The 23192-nt window shown below is 42.9% G+C and overlaps 1 protein-coding gene and 1 long non-coding RNA gene across 3 annotated transcripts in view; one reads left to right on the forward strand and one right to left on the reverse strand.

Annotated features, from left to right (window-relative positions):
• Positions 1-530: 530 nt before the first annotated feature.
• On the reverse strand, positions 531-18452 carry LOC147757956 (uncharacterized). Of its 2 annotated transcripts, XR_015319925.1 has the most exons (4): positions 18313-18452; positions 14396-17969; positions 14175-14225; positions 531-13436 (listed from the first exon to the last, which is right to left on the reverse strand). It is a non-coding gene; the product is annotated as an uncharacterized LOC147757956 (long non-coding RNA). The 2 variants fall into 2 exon arrangements; XR_015319924.1 differs by having other exon boundaries at positions 531-14225.
• Positions 18453-18713: 261 nt separating this feature from the next.
• LOC147757957 (uncharacterized) overlaps positions 18714-23192 on the forward strand; it is a 36174-nt gene continuing 31695 nt past the window's right edge. The window contains exon 1 of the mRNA XM_086978596.1: positions 18714-18847. Within this exon, the coding sequence (XP_086834722.1) occupies positions 18714-18847 (134 nt within the window). The remainder of the gene's footprint in view (positions 18848-23192) is intronic.

A 23192-nucleotide genomic window follows, 5' to 3' on the forward strand; every position in this document is an offset into this window, starting at 1 on the left:
CTGTTAACTATTAAGGAAGACCGACTAGATAAACTGTAAATAGGTATTATAATAGATACTATTCGTCTGATGAGCTACAATCAATTCAATTTAGCTGAAATAGCGCAAATTTGGACGAAATTAGCCTGTAGATCCAATTTTCTCAGGTTTTACAGTTACAATGTTACGGCAAAGGAACCCTCATTGTCCAGGCGTCGGCATCACGCCCAGCGTTACCGTATAGAACAGCAGCACTGCCGATAGATACGTAGCGTCAGTATCGCGTTGCTAGTCATTATAGTAGATAAACTATTATTTTAAATATCTTCGGCTGTTTTTTTCTTTTTATGTCGATACGACCTATTTTCTTGAGGTCCCGTTTGATATATGTAGTCCTTAGATGATTTTTAGCAAATAGCAAAAACTAGTGTTGCCGTAGTACATGTTTTTATGTGCTGATATGATGTCAGCGTGACCATTGCTCGGATACTATTTGTACTTGTTGAAATGCCTCCAAGCATAATTATCACAATAACAACACCAAACGATCGTATGCAATACTTGATTTTTTTATTGTTTTGAGCAAGAAGGATCTTTCGTTGAAAAAACGGATTTACACAAACCTCTCCAACACAGATATTCCTTTGAAATTGATTGACGAATGTCCAAGCATTGCCAATAAATCATGTTCTATAGCGAAGGCCTTGCCAAATCCTTTTTGCTGTTTGTATATAGTATCTTTCTATGCGCTAATCCAGGGGTTGTCGGGCTGCGGTAAGACGGCTGTTTGCGCTTATCACTGCCCCTGTCGTCCAGACAAAACCCACAGCAGAAGCAGATGACTAGCAGGATTAATAAAGTATTTTGTTAAACATACATATATATATTTAAAGCAACGAAACAAATGTATGATCATTAGTGGACATAAGCACGTCCTCAAAGACAGTACGAATTTGGCCAAAAGTGCTCGCTGCAGTGTTTGGCGATTCGTCACTCGCGGGCAACCAATGCAATGAATACATTTAATCGTGTTCGATGAAACTTGCGAACAAACGTTACTCAACGGTTAGTGAGTACGCTTGGTCACAAAGACATCTATAACAGCTGTAGTATGATGCTAGGGAAGCCATGCGGTTCAGTAGGGCTCAGACTGAAGCGCAGTATATTCTTTATAATCATGCATGCGGTCTCGTAGTTTTGCTCAGCACCATCGGCGACCACATAAGTCAACCACGTGTCCTTCTTGGTGTCCTCTAATTGACATACGTGATTTTACATCAGATTAGCCAAAGGCAAAAAGGGAAATGGTGATGCCATCAGAAGAGCAGCTGGAGCCGTTCGGCGACCCTCCAGCGAGATTTCCGTTTGAGGTCCACAATGTTGGACACAACCGCATCTTCTATTCGGAACTGTTGTCGTCGGCTGGCAGCGGTAGGATCACAAAGCTATACGTTTGTAGCTGGTAGGATTGCGAAGGAAGATAGTGCGTAATTTCTTTTGCGATCCAACCAGATGCGGCCTGGCTGACCTTCGTACCGGCGAAGATTCTCCGCAGCAGCTGTTAGTAGCAGATGGCCGCGGGAAACTGCCGTAGATTGAGCTGCTACGTGAACTTCAGTAGGCCTGCTGACCCGGCTTGACAAGGGTGCAGCAGTTTAAAATACTCAGCGGACTAGCCGCGTCGACGTTCTTCACCATGAGTCGCCGAGCACCATGACCGCCAGCAACGATGCTTTCCATTGCACTAGGACATTCCGAACGGCGCTACTGCTGTTTTCGCCCATGTGATTTGGCCCGTCCGCGGTCGCTCCTGCTGCTGCTGCCGACGATTATAATCATGATGAAAGCAGTCGTCTATTGGGTTTTTCTTGTCGGTTGTGGCTGTGCTTGTTTCTGTGACGACTGTCGAGTGGGATGTGTGTGTGCGTGCACGCAACAAACAGCATCGTCTGGCCGGAAGCGAGTATCTGCGTCGTCCGATGACCACCACAGCTACTGTGGCCATCACCGCTATCGGTGGGAAAAAGGCGTACGAGAACTCGCTCAAGCGCCCTGCCTGTTACGAGAGGACAACGGCCAATGGTGCCTGTTCCTGTTGCGCGGACTGGCTGGTGTCCGATCCATCTACTCAGCACATCAGTCGCTGGCGAAGCTTGACGATAGTCACCCGAGCAGACATTGGTGTTGGCAGGATACTTAGCTAGGAGGATGCACACAGGCATCAACGATAATTAAAACTGATGCAGAACGACGATCACACTATCGTGATTCCAAAGGATTTTTGATGCTGCTGCTGCTGCTGTTGCTGAGAACGATGCCTCGTCCATCGTTGAAAGGCTACCATTGGCGCTAAACAGGCACGCACAACACATACAACAACAACAGTGGCCATCAGCCGCGTAAGCGGCTGCCACTGTCAGGACATATGCGAGAGAAGTAGCTTAGAGCTCAATCATCAATAATACTATGACAACAGCAGTGAAATTACTGTAGCTACTGTGAAACGCCTGACTTCGCAGATCCTTTTTTTTTTTATAAACAACTGAAAACGGATCTTGTTATCGAGGGCAGGGTACCTTCTAACCGGGTATGCGTACCACTCGTCTAGTCAGAGCGTAAGGCCCAACTAACAATCTAGGTTCCTAGACACCATTTTCGACCAGCAATATGACGGACGTCGTATTTACGATAAGCTTCTATACTTTGAAGTAATAGAAATGACATGAGGAAGTGAACATCTCAAATACAGTCGTTATACTAACAGTTGTACTTTAGAAATAACTCCCCTTATATGCTGGACTAATTTATTTACGGTGGTTTTCATCCACTATATGATAATATATATATATATATATATATATATATATATGTATTATTCATATCAGATATAATCACACTGGTAATTTGCGATCTTCACGTATTCCTTTGCACCGTATTCCATACAAACTGTATTTAATGTCGTGGCTGTGTAACAATCCAGGCGATCATCCAAGTCGACAGACCTTAAATTTGATCGTATCCACTTCCTACGTTCTACTCTGGGGGCGAATCTATTTTTGAATGGCAACGATTAACAAATTAAGATAATTTCCCCAGTTGTCGATCTACTGTTTATGATTGTTGCGCGTTTGAACTTAAATCACTGTGGGTAATATGTTGTTTGGTGTTAAAATGAAGAATTGTCTTATGGAAGATATAGCATCGCGTGGGTTTTGCTCAAAGTTACTTATGATTGCATTCCAATAAGGTGTTAGACGATTTGTTTTAGGAAAATATATACATACACACATATAGTAATGTTGCACATTGACTAGAGATCTGGGCTGTACGGATGACCTAATTAAAGGCAGGCCAGTGCGCAGACAGGTTACGCGATCTATATTCTTTAGCTTTGAGTCGAAAGAATAATGCTCTGGACGTCTTCTATAATAAAACAAATTTCCTACGTTATGAAATGAACTGAAGGAGACAAGTAGCCGACGAGGCCATCAGGTTAAAAAAAAATAGTTTCGCTATCAAATTTGGCATGTGCTTAATAAGAACGATTGGTGTAGAGTACTCCATCGAATTAGCCGAAATGTTCTGCCACAGACGATAGGTCCAATTCGTATGCTCAGTCATGAACAGCGCTCCGAGACGTTTTCTGCACAGACCTATTACCGTATAGAACTAACGCGCGAACGCCCGCAAACGCTAAATACCTCACTTTTATGTACGAGCGATATCTTCGATTGTATTTGTAGTGGCGCAGTAGTCGCCGTGCGAAAGATTGACTGTTGCGCCACCACAAATAGAATAAAGAAAGATACGATGACCCGATGTACACTCCTGTACAAGGTGGAAAAGATTCTAGAAAGCTTTTACTTTAAGGTAGATGGTGGACCATCTTCGATCTAGCACCCTGATACAATCCTGTTAAATAAACATTTCATATATATGCTATGTAAATAATTGGACGTATATACTAATAAAACATCGACAACGATGGGACTTTTCAAGCTGAAAGTATTAGCGAATTGCCTAGTAAATATATATAGCAAAGCTTAGAATAGCATAGCACTATTCTGGGTAGAGAAGAAAATGTACACTACGTTATTACTGTTATTATTATATACAAGTTACATAATAGAACAACATTCACTAGAGGCGTTTCATTGAATGGCTATTACGAAAATATGCTTGTCGGCATTTCATGTCACCCCAGTGTACTTTTTGATAACATTGGTAAGTGATAGAATTGAACCGTAAAAAACGTATTGAAAAAAAAGCTAAGTAAACGTTTGGTTTGGGTCTTTAGTCAAACGTCTTTCCCCAAAGGGGAGGGCTCACTTAATTAAAGTACCCTTCGTCCCCAATTATTACTAGCTGTCTATAACCGTCATTGTAGCGGAAAGAACAACAATATAACTAGAAACGATCAATTAACCACTGGTGCTGATCATCAGCTCTACCAGCTTATTGAAATCCCGCTGCAACTGCGCATTGCATACTAGTTGCCCACCGATAATCACTTATACGGTGTTTATCTCTCAGCCGTTCGCGAATTCGACTTGTGTCAACAGATGACTAACCGAAGTTCGTCGCTGTTAACCTGTACGCGCAACAATCGTCCGATTGTACCTCATCATTATTGGTCATTAGTAATCATAATAACACTGATTGCAGTGTAGTGGTGGTGGGGTCTTGGGTTAACATGTCGGCCATCACCTGTTGCTGCCGCTGTCAAGTCAACAACATTAGCCCATGGATCCCGCTGCACCCTCACGTGCACTGCGAGCGTATGGCGATGCTGTCGGTCTTTCAATAACCTGTTGTCGCTACGGCTAGTTTCTATACACCACTCTATCACGAGTAATATATAGAAACTAAGCACGTGGGAGGTAGGGTTTATCGGAATCGGCATCCTCCTGAAGGTACTGGTTATGGTAGTCGTAAAGCGGCTCCTATGTGCTAGCCAAGTTTGTCGCTATTCCGCAGACCTTTTTCGATGGACCGTTGCCGACGACAGTGCTGTTGCTAACGAAATTAACATACCAGTTCACCATGACGGCCTGGATAGACACCTTGCTTTTGTCCACTTGCTACCAATGTTTGTCAGCGACTTTACCGCCATGTGCCATTGACGCTGCCATTTTTCTGCAGCTCCGCCATGAAAAGTGAAGCGCCGCCGAGGGCGAGTCCGACCGCTAGGTAAATCGTACACGCAGACAAGCGGCAATGCACCGCACCGAACTGCTGATAAATAAACTAGCGTTAAGTACATCAGGCGATGATAACGCGTACGTACGTTGTGCACACCTAGATATTGAATATCTACCTTCTTCACACAGAGTCCGCTCAACGTCGCGGTCGCGCTAAGCTAAATAATGCTTCGGCCGGAGTTAGCTCCGGCTTTAAGCATTATTACTGGAAGGATGTTTGTACACACACAAGCACAGCTTAACACGCATACACAGACCGAGACACACAGACGAATGTACAGCAACAGACACCTCTATATGTGTGTGTTTGTTATTGCAGTTAATATAGAACGTTTGTTTGTCTCCTAACAGTCAGAAGCTAGGATACGGCAACGCGATTTCGGGCGTTCTTGTCTTTTTGCAGTTAGTCGAGCATGGGAACTATTTACTGCCAGCCGCTAAAACAGCGGGGTGACGATTAATCGCAACTGCAACGATCTCCGTCGCTGAATACTCCTCGATAAGATGACGATGTGACGCCAGTTCCGCGGTGGTTGTTGCTGTTTCCGGCCACAGCGTCTGATGACTTCCGATAGTTATCTATTTATTTACCACAAGTGGTTAAGGCCCTAAAGCGACGCCGATACTGCCGTTGAACTGAATCGAAGCCTTTACAGGTTGCTAATAAATTCCGTGAATGCTTGTAGCCGTTCGAATACAGTGTTGCAGCTGGTGCATGAACTTCTGCATACGCGAACGTATGCGTATACATGGATGACATGAAACTGACTGCAAACTATAAAGTTTCGTCAATGGAGAATACGAGAGACCGGGAAAGGCAAAGAAGATTAGGGAAGAGGAGGAGAAGGGATCACGAGCAAAAACTGTTTAACCTTGCCGTAAAAGCCTCGCCATAATCTACTAGCTGTAGTAGTTACGGTTGTATACGGTCACACGGCGGTGCTGGCAGTAGTATCGTGCGTTCAGTCCCATCTTAGACTCACGGCCGTCGATATCGTCCCTTCAGTCTGCTCTGGCCTACGGTCTATATACTTCTGCCAAACAACATCGTTCCCCATTATTTCGATAACCAGCCACGATGTTACAATAACGGTAGGTCAATCCATCGGTTGACAACCAGCCAGACAGTCAAGCAACTATCAGCGAGCCAAGATCCTATGCCGGGCGCTATCGCGCGGTGCTCTAACGGCTAAAGAACGACGACGGCGGCGGCGCGGCTGTTTTGGTTTCGCTGCCGCTGCGGTTACGACTGCCCCGGTTGCTGATGAAGTAAACAAGCATAGACCAAACGGACGGAGAAAACCCGAGGCGTCCCACGTCCTTCTGCCAGCGTGGCTCTCTAGTGGTATGTTACTGTTCCTACGACTAACAGTAGACGAAATAAAGTAAAGCGTTTGACCGCTCGCCCCGTCCGGATGTGGCCCTTATTCCTCCCTTAGCCTAGCAAATTTTTATCCCAAGTGTTTTCATCAACAGCTACTAGCACAGAAAAGCAAAATGACAGCGAAAACAGTAGCAGTTGCAGATAGCTTCCCGGCGTAAGGATCTATTGCACACAAATTTGACTCCTGAGGCCAACCGGTCGTCCTGCGTGCCTGCCAAGTTGTTCCTGTTATTAACGGTTCAAAGGCACCGTCTGGTGGTTGCAAGACGACAGTAAAGCTGGGCATACTGACCCGGGCAGCCTATTACCAATGCCAGACGACACAATTCTTCCTCTAGTTTTCTCTTGTTGAGACGACCCCATGACGACGACAATGACACTTCGGAACGAGGTACGGACCGAGCATGCCATGGAAAAGCTTCGAACGTTTCGCTCGATGCTTTCCGATGGCGCTTTGATATCGAATAATAATAAACCGTGAGTTCGCTCTTTGACGCAAAGGTTGCGTTCCCGATTACACCAACTTTGAACGCTATGCCTACCAGCGGCACTGCCACTCTTGTTGTGTTGCTTGGCGTTTGTTATTGTTTTACCTTATCTGTCTTCGAGGCTGCTTCTGCCATTCCTATCCTATAGGGATTGAGTGGTCAATCATTAAATATATAGCAGAAAATCAACGGGGACAAAGAACCTTAACGTTTGTTTCAGTTTGCAAGATAACTTTTTAGATACTCTTCACACATCTCCGTATTCATGTATGCCTTGGTACCTAGTACCAAAAAATCTGTTCGCAGTCGTCCCATCTTCAGCTGGCTATCTTAGATTATACATTTGCTTATTATTCTGTCAATGTATTGTAACCACATTGATTGTATTGAACTCCGTATAATAACAAACAGGATTTGTTGTTTGTATAGAATACGCTCAAGTAAAAAAAAAATAATTTTTAAAATAGATCTGCCAAGGTTGTTCATAATATGTAGTGCGTACGAGTTCGCTGTTAACTGTTGCTGTTATCTTCTGCTCATGACGGAGATAGTGTGGCATAGTAAACCTCTGCGAAAGGCTAACCTCTTTAGCATGATGCACGACATGACATGACTGTTATCTTAGCAAATGTCCTCCAGCTTGACTGAAGTATTTTGCAGTTTGTGTAGCAAGATGCAGACGCTCAATGGGGCTTTATCAGATTAAATATCTTGGGTCAGTAGAGTTGTTCAAATGTTGGGAAGTGCCTCAAATCCTGCGTGTCTAGCGTTCTGTTTTTTTTAGCTGCCCCCTTTTCAATTATAGCTCAGGTTAGAGAAGTGAGCGGACAAACGCATTTCATAGAATGGAACAAACCAACGCACATGGTTTATATAGATTAACCTTTATGGGGGAGGTTCACTTTGCATAATACACACAGCATAGATAATCGTATATGCAGTAGATTTCAATTAATCTGCTGGCCTTTTTATTAACTGATTTAGGTTTATCTAGTCTTACGTATAAAGTCTATAGTTTAAGTCACATTGAAGTCAAATGGTCACCACGTAGGCTCTAGCTGTTGCGTCACATACACTCAAAATGCACATAGACGATCGAGGACTGCCAGAAAGGAGATTTACCAGTTTGGCGCGTGACTCTTGGCTAGCACAACGTACATGCATCGGCCTTCCTGGCCTTACCTGGCACCAAAGACAACAATTTTTTCGTCAGCCATTAAAATTATTACTGTTGAGGTGCCGTTTGCTACCTTAAAGCATTGCATATAGAATAGGCGTACATTGATATCCTGTGGACATATCTTCTCCATCTCTACTACAAAGCTCTCCTACTGCGAACCATCTAGTTCGTGATCGTTGTTCCGCACCTTGTTGAATGTTGGGACCTTTTTTCTATTATAAGAAATGTCTGCTTACTCAGAAGATAAATCACCGAAACAGTAATTATTGTCAATGTGGTATATTGCCCCGATGGCTTTGGCATCGATTTTCACCTTCCGATACGCCGACAAGCCACTTCGGCGGAGTATAGACGGCCGTTCGTGGCTTACTCTCATCATCTTGACTGTCCTCAAAGGCTACAATAGAGCCGTCTATTTTGTTCGGAACAAAGCATCGTATGCACACAATCTGTGTGTACGGTGAGGGGTTACAAACAGCCGTTCGCTGGGCTAAAGCAGCGGGCGTTAATTCGCTCACTCGTTGTTCGTTGTTTCTCTGTCGAGGCAGCGACATGGAGTCAACAAAATCGTTGCCTAAAAATACGCACTGAAGCAGAAAACGTTCGGCAGCCTCTCGTAGAACGAACAGTACAATCCATAATGAGTGTCGATCACGAAGACACGACACTAGCAGTGGGGTAGCTTATGAAGACATCAACCTGGTGGAGACCCCAATATTAGCAAAGAGCGAGACACAAAAGCTTCCCAACTGATTTAGTGAGTATGTTTACTTATATGCGGAACGACGTGTCCCTACAGTGCGCCAATCATCACATTTAGCTGTGACCGTTTAAAGCAGCGGCCGCCTTCGGTGTGACTTGACCATTCGTTGCATATTGCCATCCGGAGCCCCGAATCTAGTCCTTCGTAGAGGCTTCCGGCCATTCTATTCGTGCGTTACCGAATCGTCTTTTGCCCAAAACAATCATTATAGGCCTACGAAGTTGGACGATATCGCGCAATTATTTAGATGCATTTTATGCACACGCAAAACGTTTTGTTAGACTTTTTATACATGCTTAATTAAGGGCATGTTTATCTGTTATATATATATATATATATATACGACGTATATATACACTCGTATGCACATATTTGCCTCTTCAGTAATATGTGAAAGAGAATAAGTTTGTTTCGCTCCCTCCTGCATATAATGTTTAATGTGGAAACTGTTGTCACATTTCACCAACAGAACCATAGCGAAATTTTAGTCACGTGGACTCGTTTATGTGTGAGCTAGCATTGCCTAATTACGAATAAGGACCCGACGACAAAGGGATGACAGTAAATGGCTGGCTCAGTTAACTGCTGATCACTAAAATGGCTCCCGGTGCTGCATCGAATGTACCGCACTTCACTGCCTGCTAGAAAAGGAAGGAACGCACATACAGCAGCAGCAATAATTCGTAGGTCGCCGGCCGCTAAAGTCGTGCGAACGGTGGCTAAACTTCGCCTTCCACCACCTCGGCGTTTGACATTTGCGAGGAATCGCAAAAGTCTAACATCGGTGCTTCGAAATCGAGGAGCATCGGCCACAGCCAACTAACAGTTTACTGGGTATGCCTCTAAATGACGACGACGCTCGTGGTGATGATGATGATGATGGTGATGATGATGATAAGGCCAACGTACGATGATGGCACCGCCGTACCACTGCCGATGCCTCTGCTGCTGAGACCCGATGCGTCGCTCACAATGCAAAATCTATGTCATTCTGCAAGCGCGCACTGTGACCAGCCGATATCCCGCGTACCACAACGCTGACATCGTGCTACTACCGTTTCCATAGCTATAACTATTCTACTTCCGCTGCTGCTGCTGCGGTGGCTGTTCAAGGAGCGCTAGCCTGGACTGGCCTCTAGCTAACCTCTGCGAGTAACACTCGTGGCGTATTTACCGTTCGTTTTCGTTGGAGCGCGCGTGGAGCATAGCAGCAGCAGTAGCAGCATCGTAAATGATGTGGTAAAGGGTGCGACGAGCATGCGTTCACAGTGCTGCGATGAGTTTTCGATGCATCCGGCGGCGAGCGTATGTGCTTACACATCAAGAGCTGCGATACATATAGGCCAACATGGTGATTGCGCGTTTTTTTTCCTTCCAGTAGCATAAGAGACAGCTGTTGTCATCGGCCCCAGTCGATGACGGTGATAACTAACGATATTTGCCAGTGGCGCTGCACCCAGTTAGTCCGCGTTCGTTGTCCTGTTGTTTGTACGTCTGAAAAGATCGCAGAAGATTGCGTGGACTGAATAGAATGCGGTGAAGGTACATCTTCGGATCGCACCACGTCGAGGACAATATCCTTGCCTTCGCTATCAAGATCAGGGTGCCAACAGTTGTTGATACTGATAGTAACACCAGCAGCAGTCAATTAATGGCGCTCGGTTTACGTACGAACATATATACAACAAAAGCTGACATACAGAAGCCCAAATAGATAGCAGTCGCGGCTGCTGAAGCAGCACTTCATTGCTTCCTGGTCATCAAAACACTGCAACGACACAAGACGTACCCCTGACTGCCCCAACCTAATATAACCGAACAAGATCCGGGCCGGGTAGCGGCTCTTAGCAGTAGACATTTCTGCATTCCGACGGCGTGAAATCGAACGGAGAGGCTGGGCAAATAGATCTGCAGTGACTCGATACTTCGCGTCCGATATGTGACGTTACTATACACTATGTAAGATCAGTTATCTATAATATTATGAATACAGTCAATACGCTATCTACGAAAACTAGTGATCGTACTACGGATAATGGCCGCCTAGTGACAGCAAGCATCTTTGATAAATTCCTGATAAGATCACTACTCGCACGTATCATGGATAGCTTTGCTGATAATTTGCTTTTGGTGTGAGGCAACTGCTCTGATTTTGTCTAGGCCATTCAAAGGACACCTTCTACTATGTCAGATAGCGTTTGTTGTTGGCCAACATTATTCGGTTTGCAGTGGGCATTGAAGGGCAACGCTGGTGGCATAGGGAGATGTGTTTGCCTCAGCTAACTAACCGGATGAAGCTATTTAACTCTTGTTGTTCATTGTTCAAATATGTGTTCTTCACTACACTTCCGCATTGAGCGTCAGACTGGCGGTGTTCTATTCAACTTGATTATTATATACCGTGCCCATTAGCGTGGCTGTGTCCGCGACAAACTCAAAAACCTGCCCAAACATATTATGACATTCCTTTAGAACGTCTATCATTGCCTGTTTCTGCGTCTAGTGAAGCTATAATAGATAAACGACGGCTCAACTTAACGCATAGTGTAGTATTGTAATGGATTAACTTAGGGCAAGGTGGGGGCGAAGGGAGCGTAAATCTCCAGAGCTTTTTTCGCAGTTGCAGACGTCCTGCAGCTGCAAATTGCGGTTACCGCTAGGACAGAAGTAGGAAAGCTGAAATTGTTACGGTTTCTCTATTTGTCATAAGTCCACTCGTATGTGTCTGGCCGTAAGCGGACAAGCATAATTCATTATTCGAAAATTGTAGAAGTGACGATGGAGCTTAGCTATACTTTATTGTAAATCGAATTATTCAGGAATTGCCGTCTGCGATATTGTGGATATTGATAACGTTATTTGACAAAAAAAAGCTATATTTTTTCGCCGTTTTTTTTTAAACTCGACGGAAATTTGTGAGAAATGACCACATACCATGCTTTGGTATTTGTTCTGCTTAATGTTGATTCAGTAAAAAATGCGGTAATGAAGATACTTCGAATGCCCAAGCTATACTGGACACGGAAACACGTACAGATTAGGTAGGTAGTATTGTGTCTCATGTGAGCCTCTGTATAGTTACGTTTCAAGAATAAATTGCTGGCTTTAGGTTACCGTGATACACTCTAATATAGAAAAATATAAGGATGACTCGCTTTAGCCGATCGAATGCATTTCTATTTTGGATGTATATTTCCCTCAGCTGATTAACAACTAAAATTGTTTATGAGCAATTGAACGAACATTACGAACCTGGCGCCTAACGGAATGTTTAGGCCTAAATATTTTAGCGAGTACGTAACATCAGCGGCGGAAAAAAACGGAAGTCCACCTATTCTTGTCAGTCTGAAAGTATCCACGGACTACTAGGTGCTTGTTGATGAAGCGCATGCGTCTGTCCTTTCCGATCTTCCCGCATGGCGAGTTCACATAATTCAGGATGTTGTAAAAATTATGTATTTGTATCAAAGGCTAACTAAAATCAAATAGCAGGACAAGTTATGTTTGCATGTGACTTTTCTTTTTACTGAAACAGAATGTTAGTCGTCAGTGAAGGCCTTTTAGAGGCATATTCTAAAAAAGTGTCACAACTCTGCTTGTCTATATGCATGTGTTTCTCTGTAAATACCCTGTGTGTGTGTGTGTGTGTGTGTGTGTCGAGTAAGCACTTCTTACTTTCGTAAGTGGCAATATAACCGTAATAGTTTCTCAAGTTCAGATTTTAGCACTGATCGAAATTGTTTATTACTTAGGGAACTGAATTCTTAACGGAAGATGTGGTAAATACGTTCCTGTGTCTTTAAACTGTAAAAACGAGTTTTCAGCGAGGCCTCGTATAGATATGCGCAATAAGGCAATTATGTTACGTTATAATAACCCGTATATATATATACACACGTTGTTTAACTATTTGAATAAATGCACTAATCTGAAGAAATGGCGACCCGTACTTGCGCAGGTACTCGAAGCCTTCGTATTTCTTATTGTCGTCAGGGTCATCTAAGTTCACATGTAGTTGTTCGTTGCCTGATCTGAGGATAATTTTCTGGACTGAAAATTTCAACTTAGGGCACATGGCTGGCTGTGTACCCGAGTGCTACATGTACCAGTTCGCAGGAGAAAGCCCCAAAAACTAGGCCCTCTCTACCCAATCAACCGCAGGTCTGCGAATCCGCCGGTGAGAAAAGAACATCGATCCTACGATAGACTCTACGATATCACTATGAACGTTATCGCGATAATACCATATACTTCAGGACGACAGGAGGCTCCGTTGTGTGGGTCTTTTCCTGTGAGGTCGTGTAGGACACCCTTAATCGCATTGAAGGCCGTATATAGTGTGACTTGTTAGTCAGCTTTATAAATCCCGCCTGTGAACTCTTGTCCGAAACGCATGCGAGAAGGTCTGGGCATCGCAGCACGAAGTGGGCACCCTTGAACACTAGAGGATACCAGCTGTTAGCAGCTAGAGGATGAGCATTTGCATGCTGCAGTTGCAATAGATCAAAATTATATATCTGCTAAAAAATTAAATATACAAGCAATATATATGTATATATATATAAGCGGCTGTTATAATGTATGTATGTAAAGGCATGCACGCTGTTATGGCGTATATTAGCCGTGTTATTAATATTATTACCGTGCAGAAAAAAATTATTTTAAATCTATAAATAAATATACGTCTACGGCTATATAAATGCAAAGCAAGTATTTGTGAAGTGCTCGTTCCTGCTAGCTAGCGCCCAGGCTACGCTAGTCCGCTTCAACATAATGGCCTGTCGAAAAAGTATTGAGCGTCTTAAGTTAAAATTAAAACAAGTACTTTTTATGTTTTTAAATAATATTAATAATTTTCTCCAATTTGTTTAGTAACACGATAATTTCATTACTGTAGAACTTCTGTGATTTCTTTCGCGAAAAACTGTGCTAAGTGAGTCTTGCATTCTTTCATTGAAATTAAATTATGAACTCCATTAAGGGAGTTCTGCAGGGACCAAAACAAATGAGGGTAGATTAGTGCAGGATCCGGATTATATGATTTTTTTTTTATGCTTGTAATCCTGTTGCAGTCCCGTCATTTGTTGACAGTATAAACCCGAATAAATTGTTTTGGATCGGCAGAAACGTTCAATGTGTGCTTAAGCTTTAGCCCCGCTAGAAACATAGATAACATCACCTTTTTCGACGTCAGTTTAGGCTTCGGCACAAATGGAACACATCTTCTCTACTAAAAAGGCAAGCAAAAAAAGGTTGCTTAGATATGAGTACAAACATTCTAGCAAACGCCTACCACAGCCACAGATATGTGACGTTGAAGCTATCGAGCTGGAGAAACGGGTGTACGCTCTTGCGACAACCCAGTAAATAGAATATTGCGCCACAAAATTCGCTACGTACCTACATTTGCATTTATCTCGAAATCGAATAGGGCGAAAAGATGAGCAGAACACTCTTGCAAGCAACATGTGGATGGACGAACAGATGGGTGCAGGCCACCTATTTGTGTGGCCTACCTTTTCGTCCAGCCATCATCACCACGCTCGACACTGACACTCGTTGAATGCGTGGCTCATTCGGTATCATGCGATGACAGTTACTGCCACCGTCGGTGCTGGCTAAAGCACCACCGAATGAGTCAGCTGTTGTTGCTACGAGTAGTTACAACTATTTTTCCACTGCCCTATACATAGATGCGCGCACGGAGGCCGATAAACGGAAACATGCATCCAACATTGCTAACCGCTTCCTCTCTCTCTCTCTCTTTCTATACATATATATATATATATATATATATATATATATATATATATATATATATAACTCTTCTCAATGGAGACGCTTTGGATCGAAGTAGCAGTAAAAAAAAAAGTACCGCCGCACGTATACCAGCGTCCGCCAATAGTGGCAGCAAAAGCAATCGTTCTACCATCGCAGAGGAGTGCGGCTTCAGTGACTGAGTTCGATGAACGGTTGATGGATCAATGGAGTATTATTATTACTATGAAGTCAATGCCTGAACAGCAAAATATCACAGGCTACTTTTACTACTACTACTGTTATCTCTACTATCAAAACAATGTATATCAGTAAATCAAGTAATAACATTTGAATGCAAAACTTGAAGATGATTTGATATGGCGCTTTAGAGCCATCGAACAAGTAGAACGAGAACTAACAATACCTGTTGTTATTTTTAACCTTAAGGAAGTCAACTTACTCATGTCCGATACGTTATCGTAATGATAAAATTGAATTTGTATTTATTATACATTCTGTCTCGTCTATGACAGTTTCCCAATACTATCGCACTAATAAATAGGCTCAATAATAGAACGTGCCTGCCATTGGCATCTGAGCATTGGATTTTTGGGGCATGTATTGTTCCGTGTATTCAAGCGTCGAATCACGCTACGGGAAACGTTTCTGAGATTCTGTAGACCACTGCTGTGTACGTTAGCGTCGTCAACGTCCTAATTTATTCTCCCACTGTAGAGCAAACATTATAAATACCATATGTTTTTTTTAATATTCAAGATCTAAGGTTTTTTTTATCTATGGGCAGCTGACAAACACTGAAGAATGTGCTATCCTTGTGTGTATATATGTTTGCTCCTATTTGATCGCTCCGCATCGATAGGTTAACGTACGAAGTTGTGCATGACCAATAGAATTAAGAGGAAATACAAGGCCATCGCCTATGAAGCGATGCTCTATTGTTTATCCCTAATTCAGGCTATCTTGAGCTCCGATAGCAATTCTGCACAGTGGAGCGTATTCAAGATTAGTTGCTCTGCACATAAACCCTATATATTATACATATGCACCTCTTTGTCACAGTATACTGTCCCATAACAAAGCAAATTCGTACGCGTGCCTGCAAACCCGTGAGACGTATTGATCAGTACAAACGTACGTCGTACAAACGCTGTTTACTGGCACAAGCTCTGAATAAAGGAAGGAATCATTGATGTCCAGTTACAGTAATATGAAAATTCTGCAGTGTTACAATATATACCTATCGAATGTGAGATACATTTCCATACCAGTAAGCACCCATATTTATAGATACCAGATACCGTTCCCGAGAGAGAGAGAGAGAGAGAGAGAGAGATCGTAGTAGTAGTAGTTTAATAAGAGTAGATTGAAAAATCAGTATTTGTTGTAATCGCTACTTGCCGTCATGTTCACGTTTTACACTCCATTCGATTGACCCTATCTGACACAGCACTCTTATTATAGATCATGAATCTAGAATAAAGTAGAATAAACCTGATTTGGATAAAAGGAAGCTTCTGATTGTCTGATCAGTTCCTCCGAAGGCACTGTTTGTTACTCGATTACATGCACCGTCAGAGATTCAATGAATTACTCCACGTTTTAATGATTTTCCACGTTTCTAAAAATTAACAAGGCAGAGCCTATCTATAGCACCAAAAACGTCGCCCGCGAATATTTGCGGTGCGTAAACTCATTCTATACGATTGGCACCATATTATATAACAGTTCTAGACGTGTTGTTGGCTTTCGATAACAAATGTTCTGTTGAGAACTGGCCGTGTGCGCTGTTGTCGCCTGCAGATCATCGTAACTAAAAATATAAGGCTTTTTGTTTTCTTTTTTGGTGTTGTCGTCTGTGCGAGTACGCGTGCAATCGGGCAGAAGCAAATGTCCTTCCCGACGTCGTTTTATTCGGGAGTGCTAGCCTAAACGCTTCTCCTTGAACTGAATAGGAAGAGAAACGCCGAGGTACGACGGAAACACCTACAGACAGGCTACGGATTACGTTAATTACCGATTATTTATATGGTACGTCTAAAATATAAGAAGGCCGTTAATTCGGACGGACGGATATGAGTCGAAGCTGTTATCGTTGATGATTGTGATGAGACTGATGTAGAAATAAAGCAGATGTTGGCAGTGTTTCGTGCCGTGACGACGTAGGGCTATGATAGAGATACAGTGCGTAGTGAGACCAACATTTTTCAATTTGTCTTATAGTTACGTTATAAAATGATCGTTCCGGTGATACTGAAGGCTGCCGATTCGCTTGTTAATAACAGAGAATTTTCGCCAGAAGGGCAACGACTAAACTCGAGGATAAGCGTACGTCTCACAACTGAACCAATTGTATACATCCGATTGTAATATGTTAGACTGGCAAGTGTACCCAAAGCATCAGATTCAGCGGAAAAGGTCGACTGGTGCAAAATGCGAGACTCAAGCGAAAGAGGTATTTCCTCGATGTAGGCCCGTCAGTAAAGGATCAGGTACATATTACTCGGATATTTATCATCATTATGATATTTTGGAAAATGGTCGCGTGGTATATACTCGTTAAGAATATCATCTGCAATTATCATTTATCTTATCAACTAGACATTTTAGCATATTATCCTTAGCAGTAGTCAACGATATTTCTAACACCTGACGTAGTCTTATCCGAATGGTGTCATCATCGATATAATAACGCAGTCGGGCAAGAAACTCATTCCTACCGGCACGTGCTATTTCAGAGTTCAAATTATGCTGGTAAATAGAAAGACTAAGCGATCTTAATACTGCTACCTGGAGCTATAATAATAGTCAGCCTGAAACTTTCTGAATTTTCCCTAACTACGCCATCAGGTCTCGATTAAGCTTCAGACCCAACGGTCTTTCCCCAAAAATTCAAGTAAGGACTTGTTTTAGAAATCACCTAGTAATGAATTCATATCCCGAGAATAAATATCCAACTCCTTTAATAGTATCAAAACGTTTCACAAAAGCCTATAAAATGATTTATCTATGTTGTTTTATTTGAAATGTCCTCCCTTCATAGAATCAGTAGTTTCAATATGCCAGCAGGAGCAGCCTGCCTCTAACCTATCCGCAACGATGGCTCGAGGTTGTAAACATCTAATTTTGCACCCCACAGTACCGCCGTACGAAGCAATTTCTGCACTGGTGTTTGCACCTTCCCCCTTCCTGTTTCCTGCAATCAAGTTTCTTCTGTTCGTCATCCTGACAGAAAACTGTGAAAGCGTATTGGTTACGAGCCCTTACCAATTACCGTAAAAATGAATCATAGCCGTTTCCGATAAGTATATGGCGTGCCGTACATGAAACCAGCCACCCATTATACAGAGAATTAAGCAAGAGCCAATTCAAGCAAGAGACTGCATTGATTCACTCTAGTGGCACCGATATTTCGTGACATTTTTGGGCACCGATCAATATGCTAATTGATTATGGCTAGAAAAATGAATAGCAAGTATTTTCAACGAAGAATTGTCACTTGGCGGAATGCAAATTTTGGCTAGTGAAAAATGGTATACCGCAGACGCCTCATGTCTTGAGTGAGTTACTCGACGCGACTGAGTTCTCGGACAACGACGAACGAAAAAAATACGTCCAGTGGAAACATCTCGAGCAGTTAGAACTACGTACTAACACTAGTAAATTTCTGGATTTCAACAGTCTAGCAAGCACAGGCCAGACAGTCAATCCTCGATTCATAGTATATATCGCTGTTTTCATTGCAGGATGTAATGGACGTTTTAGGGTCATCTCCTGAAGGGGTCACACACACAGTCACAATGCTACCCAGACACGTCGAGCACCGTACGTGGCATCACCTCGCATTGACCTCTTCTCCTTTCCAGCAGGCCGTCCCGACAACTAACCGGTTATTGTTAGCCTATGCTGATACACTGGCAGGCCAACCGGTGAGCAGATAATGTTCCTATTTCTGCATAATATAAACATGCGTGCACGAATCCACATCGGTACACGACGCCACAGCTCTATCCAGCTGAATCCAGACGCGCAGGTAAATAAACCCAACGACGACATGGCAGCAGTACTAGTACGGTGAGTGGACGCCACATTCGAATACTGCCTCAAATAGTATTCACGCTCGCACGTAAACAGAGCATCTAACAATCGTAGATGTATTGTACATTTCTACACGTTCAATGGTCGTCCAGCAAAAGAGCTAACTCGATTCTATCGATGCTTTTGGTGAATTGGGTTGGCCGCTGGTCGCAATTGATATCGTTCGTCCATTGCCTGCTTGTTTACCATTGCTCGATGTACACCTCAGTCTTTAGCACCATCCATGGCAGTGACCCAGTTGGTCGGGCTGACAATACTAGATACAGATGCACTGATAATTGAATCCGTTTTATTATCAGATCATTCGAATGACGAAGTGTAACTGAAGAACGATTCGTTGCTTTTTCGGCTAACGCTTGAGCGGCATAAAAGAAAGCTGTGTAACAGAAAAAATGTCTTTTTTATCCTGGCAACATGCGTACTCTTAGGGGCAAATATCAAAGATGGTCCTCGGGGTTGGCAAACAGTTGAAGGTACGTATTGTTTAGTGCATGGAAAGAAAGGCCACCTAAGCTAACGTACCACCAGGCTAAAGAAAGAGCTATTATTATTGCACGAAAATATTGTACGTCAGATGCACGGACACTGGTAAGTTTCGGGAAACAATGAACTGTTTATAAGTACTGAGGTCGGATTCGTTTAGCTTTCCATTCTAGCGCTATGTCTGACGGGCTCTCACCGAATGTTGTCGTTAAAGTAAATCCGGCCCGATCTGTTACAGCTAATGTTTGCAGCGTTAAAAGTGAACGGTACGTTCTTCCGTTGTACCATACTATTACCCCATGTATCATCGATTTAAGTGGAATCCAGTAAATTCAAGCGAGCAGATTGCTTTTAAGCAATTAAGTCTATCGGACCAGACTTAACTGCCGACTGTTAGGCTATTTATACATATTCTACATAGATATACCTGTGTACACTGACTTGCTTTTTCAAGAAAAAAACTGGGCTAGATTTCTGATTCATTTTTAGTCGCTATTTTGCATTTGAAAATTTATGTTTTAAACGGTTCCAATACACTTTAGACAGGTAGAATTATATTCTGCAAGCGGCATCGATGGCACTCCATCAGAATATCAGTAACAGACACGCACACGACTTATCAGCGCTCGAATTTTTGGTTGTCAGCGCGGAAACATTCATTCAACCCGGCCGCTCGGTACCGCTACTTTACAGACGACTACAAGATTACCATATTAAGCACGGCATGTTTGGCCATTTGCACAGACGACAGAACGGTGGACCGCGATACCTTTATCCAATTTTATCCGTGAAAAATTCAACGTGTTATTATATGAGAGTGAATATTTATGAGCAGAACTGGTTGACACGCACTCACACACAGATAATTGATTGACGACTGATTGGCATCAAATGGACAAAATTTCCTTGTATGCTAATTGCGTCCCGGTTGGATAAGATTTTATGAATGCAAACAATTTCGTTTGTTTATCATCAAGCATGCTTCTTCTTTACTCATAGCATACCTGCAACTACCTCGCGATTTATACAATACGTACGGACTATAGCAAAGCCTATGACATGTGCCTCGTCTCGATCACCATCTTCGAACCCATTACCTATCGCCCCTAGAAAACACGCAACCGGGGGTAGAGGTCGAAGTGACTCAACTGGAACAGTTGCTTCAACGCCGAACGATCTGACCCTAACGACTTAGCAGCTTACGGCACACTGTAGCAATGTAACAAACACCTTCTTTTTTTTTTGGCCTCATCTTCCTTTTTTCCCTCAGTATGTTGTCCGTTTCAATGCCCCCTCTTATTATGTAGTCGCATAGACCTATGTAAGTCACCGCCTGCGCGATCTTCGTCGTCGCCGTTATTATCATCATCGCCGCCTGCGATGCCTATTGCTGCTCAATCATAGCGTTGCTGTTGAAGTTGCAACAGGAGTTCAAGCAATCGCACCCGCTGTTGTTGTTGCGGTGCTATTCCACTAGAATTCATCATCTTTTTTACGTCGTCTTCGTCGACTTCGTCGATCAGCCGCATCGATGATGATGACGCCGCAACTCCACCATCGGCGGGAATAAAAAAAAGTGCTAGATTTCATTTTGAATAGTTTAGTCAGTCAGAACGCGTCTCCTGCTAGCCTACAATGATAGAACGAAAGTGCTCTTTGCCGAAACGTTGCTGAAGGTGTTGGGGCTGATTGGTAACAACTGGAAGCACGAACGACTAAAGCCAGGAAGGGACCAAGTGACCCAGAAGCAACTTCCGGTGTGAACGTTATTGGTGCCCGCAGCGGTTGAGCTGCATGATGATGCTGTTAGTGCTCTAGTGACGAAAAAAAATCTGCTGGCGTCGAAAATTACAGCACTTCGTTTCCCTTTTCTTTCCTCTTTTCCCTCGCTTGCCGTGGCAAATCGATATTCATTTATTACTTTACCTGTGGGCTTTTTCAATAGTGTATGTACATATATGAGTTAGATGTGTGCGTCTATAGGTATTTTACGACAAAAAGAGCGAAAATTCAATGTTTTCGTTTTCGGTACTTCTCATTTTTAAGTCTGACTTTGTTATGACACGAGCTAGCTTTGCGTTGGTTCTGTTTTGATGTGATGAATGAACGTGAAGCTAACCGTGAGGTAACGTGAAGCCCTACCGGTTGTGGGTCACTTGTATCCTGGGGGGACATTTCGGAAAGGGTAGTGCAAAGAATTGTCACTGTAAAAATCGTGCTCGAGACACTGCAAGGAGAACAAATTAGATTATGCGGCTTTTTTCTTTGCTCCTGAAAAGCTACAATCGAGCTCAATTCAAATGATTGGTCATACCTAGAATAGACGTTTATCCTCTTACTTGGCAAAATGTGCATGGAAACGAATCGCTGTGGTACGCATCGAGTGCTTACCATTATCGAAGCTGTCTTTCGCTGTTAGCGCGCTTTTTTCAGCGATACAATGGTTTTAGCATTGCTTCAGAACCCGAATCCGCCGCATGCATATGTAATACCTCGTGTACATATATTCTATATATATATACAGAAGTTGTAGTTTCTCGTGAAGTTTAGTAAATTCTCAAGTATGTTATGATCTCGACTAAGAAAATTATTGATTCGACCGCATGCTGTATTGACTTATGTCAAATATATTTAGGTACTGCGGTCACTCTTACTGCATTAACGAAACACAACATTATAACTATGCTCGGAAGACTGTGTTACATGATTGCGTGAGGAACAAAAAATAAATCATGCAATAAACAATCAATTGCTATCCTAATTTTGCTAACCATCAAAAAACATTTTCTCCAAAAAAGTTACTTTATCGGTTCTTTGTATATAGGCTTAAAAGGGGCTTAAGTTATACAAATCGATCAATGCGTCACTCGCACATATTCCTACGAGGGAAGAATAAGTTTTTGGCAATAAGAGCAACTTTAACACTTTATTATTTTCAAGCTTCCCTTACTTTGTGACAATTGCGTAGTTTGGTTGGTCCCTGGTTTTCTTCTAAGACGAGGGGTTGACAATCAGATAGATACGGCCATTTTATTAAGTAAATGAAACCTGTTCTTGATCAATGTTCCTTAGAAGTGACCAATGGAAAGGTCGTTGGCAAAATACCCTGTTAAAATGCGTCTGCATGTTACGCGGTCAGTGGCTTCCTAATTTTAAAGTTAAATTTTAAAGGGGTTTCGAATAGGTTGCACTGGGTGTTATCTATTTATATTATAAGCCGCTATGTCGGCCCAATTTATCTTTCTGCTATGTTTCTAAATAGAATAGAATTTTCCTCGTTCAATACTAGCCAGGCGGTCAATTTAGAGTTGTGACGCTTTTCCATAAGGCTTAGCGCACCTTTTTTGATAAAGGGGTACTTAAAAGTAAGCTGACTAAGAGGAAGAATGGAATCCTAGTCGCTCGATAGGCGCGACTGATTGACTGAGTTTTTTTTCGGACTTATGGACTCTCGCCTCTTATTTGTGCTTCACTCCTTGCCTGTTTTCGTCACGATGAGACATCAAGTACTTCTCAGTGGGTAATCTAGTTCGACGTTGCGCGCTAGAGCCACCGAAGGTGCTCGGTAACGATACGAGCGAAAAGCTTGCTGATTCAGTTAGACACTCTTCACTCTCTCAGTTCGTCGTCAGTTGTCAGGGGCCCCACCGCGTACAATAAACCCACGAGGGCCTCTCGGCCTCCCCAGTTGTACGCTATACTAGCGAAAGCCGACAGAATGTATCAGTTGAGCCGGTGCATGTTTGCTCTTATTGTATTTATTGCCTTTATGGTCCTTTTGCTTGAAATCAAACAGCTATGACAGTCATGAGTCACGTGCAGTATATGTATATTCCTG

Source organism: Varroa destructor, unplaced genomic scaffold, assembly GCF_002443255.2.
Source record: "Varroa destructor unplaced genomic scaffold, Vdes_3.0 BEIS01000002.1, whole genome shotgun sequence".
Taxonomy (NCBI): domain Eukaryota; kingdom Metazoa; phylum Arthropoda; class Arachnida; order Mesostigmata; family Varroidae; genus Varroa; species Varroa destructor.